General features: G+C 38.5%; 2 protein-coding genes across 3 annotated transcripts in view; one reads left to right on the top strand and one right to left on the bottom strand.

The window, feature by feature from the left end:
* The window catches only part of FIG4 (FIG4 phosphoinositide 5-phosphatase), a 64,504-nt gene extending 55,423 nt beyond the window's left edge, over window positions 1–9,081 (bottom strand). For both annotated transcript variants that reach the window (XM_084514213.1, XM_084514214.1), the window contains exons 1-3: window positions 8,913–9,081; window positions 2,855–2,953; window positions 1,716–1,839 (exon numbers count right to left, since the gene is read on the bottom strand). In XM_084514213.1, coding sequence (XP_084370339.1) covers window positions 1,716–1,839; window positions 2,855–2,953; window positions 8,913–8,978 — 289 coding nt within the window. In that variant the 5' untranslated portion in view covers window positions 8,979–9,081. The remainder of the gene's footprint in view (window positions 1–1,715; window positions 1,840–2,854; window positions 2,954–8,912) is intronic.
* A 267-nt stretch (window positions 9,082–9,348) lies between these two features.
* AK9 (adenylate kinase 9) overlaps window positions 9,349–13,423 on the top strand; it is a gene marked incomplete at its 3' end in the record, with an annotated part of 64,850 nt that continues 60,775 nt past the window's right edge. The window contains exons 1-2 of the mRNA XM_084512166.1: window positions 9,349–10,327; window positions 12,885–12,948. Coding sequence (XP_084368292.1) covers window positions 10,211–10,327; window positions 12,885–12,948 — 181 coding nt within the window. The 5' untranslated portion in view covers window positions 9,349–10,210. The remainder of the gene's footprint in view (window positions 10,328–12,884; window positions 12,949–13,423) is intronic.

Below are 13,423 nucleotides of genomic sequence, written 5' to 3'. Positions count from 1 at the left end.
AAGTAAATCATAATCATTTTAAAGTGCATTTATAACTTCTTTTAGTTTTGCATTATAACTTAAAGAAGGATGAGTAAGCACACTCATTTTCCTCCCTGTCACTGCTGGAGGCTGCAAGGTGATCGAATGAATGGCAATTCTTTTCTTCTCCCTTATTATCCGCCATGGAAAAATGTTCTCACCTCCACAAGGAAAGGAGACCCTGCTGACACTATGAAGCAAAACCTTCCATTTGAAAGAGCTGGGCTATTGACTTTCAGTTGCTAAATAGCAGTTGAAGTTCTTCCTGCATCCTCCAGGTAGTGAAATCTCTTAAGCGAACATTGTTTGTCTTTTGAATCTCACCAAATGTTATCCTAAAGTCTGACTGGGAATCTAGCCTTTCCATTTTGCTTGGTCCTCCCCACTTAGTAGTGTTTTCTATTTTTAAACACTATACCATCTCCCCCATTCTGGGGCACCCACATGTACCATCTCTGGTTAACAAAGTAACCAGAAAGCAGAGCAAAACTGTCATTTCAGATTCTACAAAAAATAGCACTGTCCTCCTGACCAGGAGGCAGAAATAAATTGTTAAATTCCCTCAGATTAGATAGGACCCAGACATAAAAGGCCTGGAGCATGTACCTTAACAGTGCAAGATAAATACCTGAGGATTACCAAAAGAGTATATTGCTTCTTAAAATATGTCTAGAAATAGTACACCATATCTAATAATCAATACACAGAAAGTCAACTCTCCTGTAATTGTTATGAAGCATATAGATATACATACAATTTGGATGCAAAATTTTAGTTGAACATGACTACTTGCCAACTGAGTAGATTATCATATGTTTATGTAGGGAACACTGGTAGTTTGTGCAAAGAAAACCAATGCTGTAAGACTATAAGAAAAATCTTTATCTTCAGCTGTTATTAATACCCCTACATTAATAGGAGACAAACTTCATCTGAGGAATTTCTGAAAAGAAGTGGATCCATTGACAGCTTCCAAATTGTCTTTTGGTTTGGGGGTTTTCTTTAGCAGAAAAAAAAAAATATAGACGGAAGGTTGCAGAATCTGCACCTTTAGAAAACTATTTTATTTTTATTTGGTTGTTACACAAAATGTAGGAGCATCTTTTAAAGTACTTGCAGTCTCTACTTTCCTTGCCGTTTTGGATTTAGATGTTCAGGTGTATATTGATGTCAATCAGGCACAAAGTATTCTTTGGGGCTGTCAGAGCTCACATTAACATCTACTTTGGAGACATCACCCATCCAAATATTAAACTCAATATTTGACAATAGGGAGGCAAGTAGTGACTTTCATATGAAGTTAGTTAGAAAATTGCTTCAAGAATTTAATAGCTTCTAAGTTAACGGACAGCCGATCAGCATTTAAAAATTCAGTTGACATACTTGACAGTCATACCTGTTCAAACATGAAAAAGAAATATTTGAAGATTTCAGTGCAAAATTTAACCCCAAAAAAATAAAAATTAGTCATCTTCCTGAATAGTATGTGATGAAGAAATACAAGCTAATAAAGGACACCAACTCTGACTTTTGTTTTACTTTAAAAAGCATTTGATAAGCTCTGAAATTTAGGAGACCGTATTCCATGTGAAAATCTTCAGTTTAAAAAAAAAATCATGGGGAGACAAAGATGTACAGTGTGACACAGTAAGCCTCCCCTCCTTAAGGGGATAAAAACCAAATGAAATACTTACCTACTACTCCAAAAGCAGAGACAGCTCGGGATAACCCAGAAGAGCCCTTCTGCCCAATCTTCGTTCTGTTTCCCAAGTCTAAGCGGCCAAGAAGTTCCCTCACCTCTTGTTGCGTATACACATGCTTTAAAATAAAAAGTCCCTCAAGTTACTGCTTTGGTAGTTAGATGTTACTCCATGTCAGAGAACAGTAGAATTTACTTAATATAGAATAAAACAATTTTTTGCCCTGCATCCTCAGTCTCCTGTTTCACTCTTACCAGGAGGTACAAAAAGTTTTTATGCGCAAAAAACAATGTCCACTGCAACAGTAATAATCACAGTCACACGTGAATTCAAACATCTCTTGACTGTTACACATTAAGGCTTTAAATTATAACCTTCTTGAAAATATTTGTTTTGCTTCAGATATGATATATTAGAAACAATGAAAACCTGGCTAAATAGTAATTAAAAGTATTTTGCATTCAGAACAGCATAAGCAAACATAAGAAAACTGTTAGGAGCATATACACAGCCAACTTAAGACCTTGGGAAATTTTCATTAAAGTGAATGTACTATTTGGAGATCTCAAGACTACTCCCCATAATATAGTCATTATCATGCTAATAATGTATGTATCTCACATATGAGGCCAAGAGTGCTGGGACTGATTTGCCTGCAGAAGAGTAAGCTCAGAGATCTTATCAATGTGTCTCAAAATACCTAAAGAAGAGAGTAAGGATGACTGAGACAGACTCTTCTCAGTGGTGTCCAGTGAAAGGACAAGAGGCAACAGACAGAAACTGAAATACAGAGAAATTCCTTTTGAACATAAGAAAAAGCTATTTTTACGTGAGGATGGTCAAACACTGGAACAGATTATCCAGAGATGTTACGGAGTCTCCATCCATGTTCAAAGAGTGACTGGGAATGGCCTTGAGCAACCTGATCTAGTGGATACAGCTCTAGGGATAGGGCTTGGACTAGATGACCTCCAGAGGTCCCTTCCAACTTCAACTGTTCCATGACTCTGTTATTCTGTACCACACCTTTGTTCAAACAGATTAAAATGCACTATTAAAATTCAGCCAGTGGATAACACATGGTATTTTTGGAGCAACTGGAAAAAAAAATATCTAAAAAGAGATGCACTCACCTTATCATCAATTATAACCAAATCCTTTGGTTCAGTGCGGTCTATTTTCAAAACACGGTACTTGGTTTCTGCAGGATTACTTCCAACAAGAAAAAACCTCTAGATAAAAAAAAGTCAGAACATAACACGTAAGACACAACATAAAGCAATCAAAGCCCATTATAACATTACACATCAGCAATGCTTCTAGATTTGATCCATTTCGATGAACATAAAATAAGCTGTATTCCATACGCAGTTAATAAACTGCTCTAGATATAAGTATTTTAGGCAAGTACATTTGCATATAATCAAACTTCACAACTTAAAAAACCTCATTCACTCCACTGTACAAGAAAGGGAAAAAAATAAAAAATGAAGAAAGGTGAAAACTTGTCTAGAGAAGAAAAAATGCATCTTACAGCAGGCACTGTCCAACTACCCTTGCCACAGCTGTTAACTGTCTTCCTGTTTGCTATACAGAATTCAGCAGTTTATACATATGAGTTTGTTAATTCTTCAACCACTTGGCCTTTTCCACCAGGCTGCAAACACTTGCAGCTCAATGGCAACCTAACCAGTGTCTCTTGGTGGCATTGTGTAACAAAGACCCACAGGAACAGGCCAGTTTGAACGAGTCGGTGTCCTTCTCCAATGACACTGGAACTCAAACACTCTTACAAAGTGAAAGATATAAGAGCTTTGACAGACAATCTGATGAGAAAATGCTAAAAAAAAAAAAAAAAAAGGAAAAGGAAAGATAATTAAACAGCAGTCAGACAGACAAAGGAAAACAGCAAAAGTAAGAAAAAAAAAAAAAGAGAAAAAAGGGGCACAAATAATAGAAGTTCTACATTTCATAACCATTCTTCTAATCAACACTTTCAAATGAAGAAGCTTTCAATAAAATTTTTGTCTCTGATTGTGAATAGGAACACGTATGTACTAACAGCTGTGTGGTGGTGTTTGCAGGAATAAGGATGCAGTTTATGATTAGGACCAAACTACACCTTAATTAAAGAAAAAGCTTACTTTGAAATCACATGAAATTCTCCAGACAAATCATCTCCAGTTATGCAGCTTTTCATTCCTCTTTGTAAAAATATATATTAAAAACGATTACATTTCTCATTTAAAATAAGAAAGGCTGCAAATGTATAGTGTGTCCATTTCTCATTTAAGGGAAATGGACTAGAAGTAATTTTTTACATTTAGAGGAATTGACAATAAGTGCAGATTGCAAGACTGACATGCTGTAGGCAGCTCTCATTTCACTAATTCATTTAATCAGTATGGTGCTACCACGCAGCAAGATAACTCATTAATACTGCTCAGCCTAGGAGGAAAGCATGGCAAATTCATGTGAATCTATGCAGCCAGCTCTTAACTTTAACAGTCACATGGATTCGAGGTGTGGGAGAGGAAATCAATAACAACATTCACACAACACTCAATTTCATAATTCATACCCATTATTTATTAAGAAACATCTTTGAAGTCAAAATGTTCAAGGTGACAGAAGAACTTAAAGCCCCTTTCAGTTTCCTTGAAAGTGCAACACTTAAATAGTAAACTCTTGAGGAAGAAAACACACAACTTAACTTCAAGAAGAGTAAGAGGGAACATCATCATCACCTCCCTCCACCTTGTACATGACCATTACAGTGCTTACTGTACTTCACCAACCATGGCAGTACACCATGCAGACAGTACCTTGAGATCTCGACTGAAGCTTAATTTATTGCACAATTATCACTAAGCAATCACAAGACAGGAACAATCGTTCGTCACCTCCACCTGGAACTGAGTTTTAAGCAAAGAAATCTAATTGAAAGGCTTTACACCCTCTCTTATCGATCTCTTGATTCAGCCAAACCAGTAAGAATAGCTTCTTCTAAAAGGAGTTGGAGTACAAGCAAAACAAAAAACTTCTGCAAATTTTTGTTTGTCCTCATAATTTTGTGGTAGTCTTAATACATAGTGAACTTGATTGTAAATCTGAAATTCTTCATGGCTTAAACGAGGCATTATATAAGCTTTAAAAGTATATAGGTTCAGCCTCTTTACTATAGCAGAGACAGGGAGAAGAGTCATTGCACCTCGACATAAGGCATAGCAAAAACTGTACTATACTCCTTCTTTCTATAGAGCCCCAAGCTCTTATGGGAGTATCTTTCATCTCTCAGACAAACTGGCGGAATGACATGAAGAAAGGTAGAGAGAAGGAGCAAAAAGATGTTTCTGGAAACAGCAAAAACTCAGCTAGCATGTTGTATACTTCCACCAGTCTGTTGAAGTTCCTCAAACACTTTCAAGATGGGAAATTTTAAACCATAGCTTGCCAAACACCACTCTCAGGGCACGTAGAAATGGCTACTTACTCCCCATCCTAAATTCACAACATTTGGTAATTCTTTTCTGTCCCAGTGCAACCAAAGTGTTTCTGTCCCAGTCAGGACTTTGTTCTTGCTGCTTCCACTGAGGATCTCAAGATACTCCCTTCTAATTTTCAGCTAAATTTATTAACCATCCATCTATACATATTCCTTTAGCCAAATACTTCTCCTCTCTTTAGCATCGTATTCTACTGGAATGCTTTTAGTAACATAAGTAACTGGATCCCTTTTCAGCACTCGCTACAACAGACTAAAGAAACATTCCTGACCCTCCTAAGAGAGGTATCTCTAGCACCTGTTACCTCTTTGGACCTTCACTGTACCTTTTCCATGATGAATTCTTATTTTTTGCGGACACTTTCTGTTCATCCACACTCAATACACCAAACAAGGTCTCATTATACAGATACATTAGTATTTCTCATTAATGACCATACCACAATAGAACAAATCTGCCTTTTTCACAGTTGCACTTTAGCAGCTCAACCTTCCATCTTTTTTTCAGATAAAACACCCAGATCTTCCTCCTATATACCTTCTGAATTGATAAACTCTCACCAAACTTCTGTTGGTGTGTAATCTGTCCCTAGGTGCATTGTTTCATAGTATACCATTCTATTTCAAATTATTTCTTTTGAGGGTTATCACCATTTCATGCTATTTGTACTCTGATTATCCTAATTATTGGCAATATTTCAGAACTCAGCCCCATTTGGAGTCACAATCATTACTGTAAATGCTAAAATATATTGGTCCTAAATCCATTACTTAAAAAATAAAATCCCCCCATGCGATGATTCCTTATTCACTTTACAATTAACTTCTCTGCTAACCTCCCTTCCTTGTGTGAAGCCAAAAGCCTTCTTCATAGCACTGCACCTCAGCAGAGCATTTGGTTTAAATACGTAAGACCATCTAATTTTTAGATGAAGGTAAGCAAAACAATCAGACTAATCTGGCTGCATCTTTCAGAGTCTAGACTGCACTTTATGTCACTTATCTCAATTTTCAATTACTTTCCTCCAGAAAATTATGCACAGGACTTCAGGATGGATTAAGCATTTAATTTGATGTTCCAGTCACAGCGTCACCCTGAACTTGAACAGCTTGTTGAAAATATTTACAGCAGTACCACAGTTTTGCATGCCTGTCTTCAAGTTTCCAGCATGGAGGTATTTATTACCCTCCAACCAGAGCATGTTGAATACATCCAATTTTATTTCTAGCCCAACATTGATTGTTCCCCTTTTCATAAACTCATTTTATCTTTTTCCCCTCACTCACTATGGTCATTCTTACTTAAAAATAAGATAAATGCTCATTTCATTGTAGGGCCATAACAACCTAGCTAGTTTGTTTCCTCTTTCTCTATGCAGGTCTACTTCTCATTCTGTTCTTATTCACATGCCTGAAGAAACTTCTGCAGCTGCTCTGTCATCCTTTGCAGTGATCAGCCGAGCATGACTTTTGGCAGCGCGCTCTTTAGAGATCAAGATGTCAGGGAGTAAACTCACAGTTTTTTGGCCAGTAACTCCTTGGTTTCCACTTAAAACTTTCTGTGAAATGTCAGGCCCATCACACACCTCTCCACCTTCACAGACTGTGGATTAGATTCCTACAAATTTTCGCTCTTCAGACTAAAGGAATCTAAAAAACACATTCAGGTCTATTAAGTCTTCAACATAATTGCCTGAGTACTTAGTTTTGAAAGGAAAAAATAGTAATAGAAAATACCTATTTTTCTTCATCCATCCACTACATTTAAGTGCATTGATTTGTGGTCATTTATCCACAAATCCCTTATCATCCCAACCAGAAAAGTGGATTCACAGCAAAACTAAATCCATATGAGTACCTCTCTCCTTTTGACATAGTGAACACGTGATGACCCCTGAGAGAAAACAGGACAAAGGAAATAAACTATCTGCCACTTAAAAAAAAAAAAAAAGCTCAGCAGGCCTTTGAAGGCATATCTTTCCTATGCAGTGCTGTGCTTCCACACTGCAGCTTTAGTGTTTTTCTTCCAGCTGAATAGCACATACCCTTCAAAACTCATTGTGTTCTCATTACTGTTATTCCACCAAGCACTGCTGTACTTATAAATGGTCTCAGATCCCCCACACACCATTAAGAATAAATTTATCTTTTTTTTTTGCCCATATACCTGGCACTACACCAAGACATTTAAGACAGAAACAACATTTTCCTGAGTTTCACAAAACTCCTGCCCTTGCCCCAGCTCCATCCTCTGCTCCGCTATGTCATCGCCATTCCTGGATGGTTCTTTCTCTCTTGTTAATGAAGTCACTCCAGAGAGACAAAATTTCACAGCAACTTCTAGCTAGAAAATTATGCTAGCTAATTAGATGGTCCAGTAGATGGTTCATTACTTTTAACAATTTTCAAATACTATCTATAACCACCTATATAAATAACCATCTATATAAACCAGTGCACTTCATAATTCTGTAAAAGTTGTGTAGCTTTTTCTGTCAAATCATTTTTTACATTACAGTTTCTCCTGTCTGACTACAGACTAACCTCAGCATAAGCTAACCAGGTTCTATGACCTCGTTTTGTTAATACAAAAACTTTCAAATTATTTTGAGGAGAAATTAAATGCATAAAAAACCCACAGAGTTTTCCTGAGGGAAGAAGGCAGAAAAATCCACAAGTAATTATGCAAGTCACATTGCTTAATAAACTTGTGGAAGTCATTTGGGTACTATGGAGACAAAGACTGTAGAAGAACCTGATTAGAATAAAATAATATTAATTAAGCCTCATAAAACCCTGAAAATGGGTAAGTGATATGCTTTTACAGGGATGGCACAAGTTGCTTTGCTCAATGTCAGACCACCTCCGGGGAATGAAAATTTCCAGTGAATCAGCCTACTGCTTTCAGGTGGGTGTCACTTGGGGCATACACACAAGATCAATCTTCTGAAGAAGAAAAGAAAATATCTTTTGTTTCTTCTTCTTCAGATTCCTGAAGTATCTTGGCTGCCCTCTGGTGTGCATTTCAACAGTAAACATATGCGTAAAATGAAAGATTATTGGAATTGATCTGAATGAAACTGTTTCAGTTCGATGACTTCTAAACAAGCAAGCCCTCAACTTCCCAGGATAAGCAAGAGATATAATTTGCATCTCCATGGTACTTTTGATCCAAGCTGTTCAAAAAGTCTCAGCAACTCCCCTAAATATAAATGTTAATAGAAAACACAGAATTTTGCTCTCTGTTGCTTCAATTGACACTGTGAACTCAGTTCTCCTCACCTCTAGGAGTCTTTCCTGTTTGACTCCAATAATGTTAGTGCATTCTTATCTCAAGGAGAAAAAAATAAAGAGAAAAGGGAAAAAAAACACTTTCTGAATTGTTTTTTACTTTATCATCCATTTTGTCTTTTGATACAAAGGCCTTTTACAGGAATGGGCAGCAGGATTGGTGTAAACTCCACTGTGCTCACAACCTAAGGCATCCTTTCCTCGCCTTCTCACGGTTTCCATCGTGAATTTTGGGGATACAGTTTCGTGTTACCTCAGATCCGAGAGGAAACAGCAGCGTGGGGCGCAGTGACAGGAAAGGAGGAGGCTGCGTGGGGCCAGGGTTACCTCAGGGTTACCTCAGAGGGCCCCACACCACACCGGCCGCCTCCCCGCCGGGCCCACCCGCTACTTACGGCCCTGGTCTCGTACAGCACCAGCTTCTGCACGCAGCTGATCAGCGGCGCGGCGGCGGCCGGCATGGCTCACGCGTGGGGCGACAGGCGACAGGGGCCCGCCTGTCGCGACACGGCCCCACAGGCCGCACTGGACGCTCCCCGGCGGCGGGACGCACTGCGCATGCGCGCGGCGGCGTGAGGCGGGGGGGCGGCGTGGGGCGGCGCCGCGCGTGGGCTCCCCCGCGGGGGGCTGGAGGGGGCGTGGCCAGGTGGAAAGGGGCGAGGTCAGATGGGGAAATGGGCGGGGCTTTGGGGTTGCCATGGTGACGGGGTACACAGGGCGGTGGCGCGCGCGGCGGCCGTTGCCGCCTGTAACGGCCCGGGGGCGAGCTGAGGTGCGGGGCCGGGCGCTGAGGGGGCAGGGGTGGGTGTGGGGGGCTGTGCCTGTGTTTTGCTTTTTAACGTTAAAATGTCGACCCTAACGATCTTTCTCTCTTTCTCTCAACGTGTCTCAGCTGATAACCTTTCCTGGCCTTTCGTTCTGAAGGAGGTTTTTTTGGTTTTTAACTCAAAAGTGAATTTTCTGGGGGAGGTTGAGACTTAAGAAGCCCTCTTAAAAAAAAAAAAAAAAGCGAGTTCTCGCTTTGCCTTCTTCAAATCACTTTTCGTCACGCTCCTCACGTTTTTGGACTCAATTTGTTTGAAAGGTGCACCCAATTTCTGCTCTAGTTTACTTTACTTAGAAATTTCTGTTTCCCGTTGTGGCATAGCGCTGGATGTCCCAGGATTTACCAGAGGATTGCGGGACAGATCATGAGCCGTGATTTAATTCTGCAAAGCTTTATGCCTCTACCTGGCTGTGGACACAGTGAGTAGTTCGCTGGCAGTGGTGGGGCTCCTCTCTGCCTGAAGCTCACAAGAGGTCCTGGCAAGGCCCATTCCAGGGACCAGAGAGAAGTTCCAGCCATGTGGTAATTGGGTAAGGAAGGAAAAGGCAACAAAACAAATAAAGGCTGTTTTAGGAAATACTACGAACAGTTGGAGAGTCAGAAAGAAGAGGATAAGTTGTTATCAACATCAGCATAGTTACATCAGGGGTGGCTCCAATAATCCCTTATTTTTCCGAAGCACATCCTCTCTTAAGGCTGGATGCATTGTGTATCTTCACTAAATTCTTTTCCTTCTTATTACATCTGCTGTAACAAAGCAGTTTGCCTTGTATTGTGTTATTCTGTTCTCTCAAGAATGTGTCATTTTATACGTATGTAAAATATATTTTATAACAAGCTGTCTTTTCTTTCAATCTTAGATACATTATGGCTTCACAAGGAGAAAAACAAGCTCTGCCCTTTACAGACATCTTCGATGAAGATGAAGCTGAAAAATCCTTTCTGTTGTCCAAGCCCACTTGCTTAATTGTCCTGGGAAAGCCCGTAAGATGTCTGATAGAAGTTAATTCTTTTTCTTCAGATACACTGCTAGAAATGTTACTTTTCCTTTCAAAAGCATTGGTTTAGTAACACTGAAGAAAAGCAGGCACTTACTTTATATTTTATCTTTTCCACTTTGCAAATCCTGTAGAGTGAGGTAAATATATTGATCATATTGACCGAGGCCACTTTGGGGCCTGAATGACAGGTTAAATGCACTTGAAAGCATTATTAGTATAAATAAAGTCACATATTGGCAAATATGCAAAATACTAAAAGTTTTCGTATTGGCAACCAGATTGTTTTTATGTTATTTTAATATTCTAATTTTTAGTAAACTTGACAAAGACATAAATAGGCATAAAAGAACTTTCAGGTTAATGTACTGACTTAGAGGCATGCAATGAGATATTAAATATTTAAATGACTTTGACATAATTAGATGTTATATGATTGGGAATAATTGAAATCCTTCTAGGTATCCTGATAAGAAGAATTGCGCTATATTAGAATTATAGTTGAAGCTTTCCCTTTTTCTCAAATAATTTGTGGCCTCCTTGACTTAGGAAAGATTGATACTTTGTAATTATAGACTTCTCAGATTTCTTCTTCCCAAGTATGGGAGACTCTTACATTAGCCCCTTAGTGTGCTGAAGGGGGTTCTTTTTACATGCCTTAAGTCTGAACTAAACCTGGTATGTACCAAAACATACAACTGATACACTGGAAGCTGCTTTCCTCTTAAGCACTGCAGTTGTCCATGACAGTGCCTTCAGAGCACGGGAAGCCGTGTGAACACAAGGTCTTCTAGCAGCTTGCCCTCTGCATGTACGTGTAATTTCAGTAGGTACCACAACACAGTCTGAAATGACCGTACATAAATCTGCTTTGTGCTATCCAGGCAGAGTTAAGTGATGTGCACCTAGAGCTGGCAACCAACCCGAACTTCAGTGCTTATTGACCCACCAAATCACACTCCACATCCCCCTGTCTGGGCCACACCACATACTAATGCACACCTATCCTGTGTGGTGCGGTATGCCAGGATGTATCGTTACATGACAGTGACAGATTATGTCATGGGGAATGTCCATACAGCCAAGATGCAGCTACAACATTTGGTTTCTTCAAAAACTTATTTCAGCAAGCCTGAGGCTCTAGTGTTTGCTCTGCATCCTTTCTTACTTCCTGGCACCAGTTGCTGGGTAAAGGTTAACTGCAAATCTTTACACCTGACCAAAATGGGAAAGAACCCAGGGTATTGTTCTGCAAGTGGCTGAGATACAAGCTTCGCAGAGACAGAACATAAGCTGATAGCTGACGAGTGAACCTTTGGTCAGCGTGAGACATGAAAGAATGCAGTCAGCTCAGTAGACAGCTACAGTGGTCTGGCTTCTCAAGTTTTAAACAAAGCTCAAACTTCTAACTTTATATGGAAAAAGTAACTTTGCATTTTTATAAACAAAAACAGCATGAAGTGCCCAGTGAAAGGCAATGCAAAAAACATTTAGGAAATAGATATTATCTTCTGAAATCATTACATTCAGTAAATGATTGATATTAATGCTTGACAGGTTTACGAATTTTAACAAAGGATTGAAAATGAACTGTCCTGGCCAAGAGGACAGTATTAAATATTCAATTTTTATGATAATACCTTGTATTTATACAGCTAATGCGTCAATCTGTCTTTTTTAAGATATTTCTTTTCAGCTAAAAAAATAGTGCCATTAAAGCAAAAACAAATGCGTATATTCTTGTCACATCTATAAGATGCAAGCTATGACTAGGCTGGAGTGTTTGATACTGAGTTAACTGGGAGTGTGATTTATTTGTGTCTGTTTTTTGTTTGTTTGTTTTGTTTTTACTATTTTCAATAACAAAATTTATCTAGGGCAAACAGAGAAACAGACTGGCAAAAAAAAAAAAAAAAAAAAAAAGGTCTTTTTGAATACCCTTGTCAAAAGGGACTAATCCTAAGGGTGGAAGATGGTGAATTTGCAATATCCCATTCAGGTAGCCATACTCTTAGAGGACTCATTATTCTTGGTGATGTTGGTTCCTTGGGATTAATTTAAGTGATAAGATTAACATTTTGTCAGTATCTAAAAGAGGTCTATGGAGTAACAAGGGCAATAGTTATGTTTTCATTGTTTAGCCAAAAAGCACTATCCCTATGTATCTTATTCAGAAATATGACCATACAGGTTTTAATCATAATTTTCTCTGAGACTGAAGATAATTTTAATCCTGGAGAGTTTCTCATAGGAATTTATGGACAAATCATAGCTGAGTTTTAAAAATAATTACTCAGAAACGAAGCCAATACCATTGCTTTGGAGATACTCAACTGCAAAGGACAGTGACAGTATATTAGCAATGCTGGGAAGTGTAAAATAAGGGATGGTATTAAAATAAATGTTTGTGTTTGTCCAGTGCAGAGTTCACAATGGCTGCTTTTAACTGTTTTTATCATGTAAAATATATATGATTTATTGTGTAATATGAATTTTTTTCATTCTGACTATTTTTCTTTTAAATGTGTATTTTTCATTTTAAGGGTTCTGGAAAGAAAACATTAGCTAGAAAACTAGCACAAATATGGAAATGCATTTATATAGAAGGTAAACATACACTATATTTGGAACATTGCATTGGCTTCATAATACCTTTTGTTTTAGAATATCCTTTTTTCCTGGTAATTCAAAATGATATGTTGCTGATTGCATCAAAGACTACTGATGAAGACCAAGTAATCATTTTGCCAGATACACAATTGCTCAAAAATAGACTTTTAGGTATAAAGAGGTTTAAAAACTGCCCTCCCGCCCTTTTTTTTTTTTTTTTTTTTCTCAAAAGCCTATATATAATCAAATTACATTCTCAGTTATGTGAGGTACTTCATGTGACCCTTCTTGTTTATGTGGAGGCAACTGATTGAAGTCCAGGGATCACAGACATTTTCTGATACAGACCATGAGAAAATAGGAGAATTTTTCCTTTCTGTATTTATGCAGTGTCTAATACAAGGGGGGATGTACTCCAGGAAACAGAAGCACAGCTTTTGAATTAGTGTAAGAAATCAGTGCAAGAATGGCA

The sequence above is a fragment of the Aythya ferina genome (assembly GCF_964211825.1).
Source record: "Aythya ferina genome assembly, chromosome: 3".
Taxonomy (NCBI): Eukaryota; Metazoa; Chordata; class Aves; order Anseriformes; family Anatidae; genus Aythya; species Aythya ferina.
Note: the sequence above shows the minus strand (reverse complement) of the source record. Positions and strands in the feature narration are given on the sequence as shown.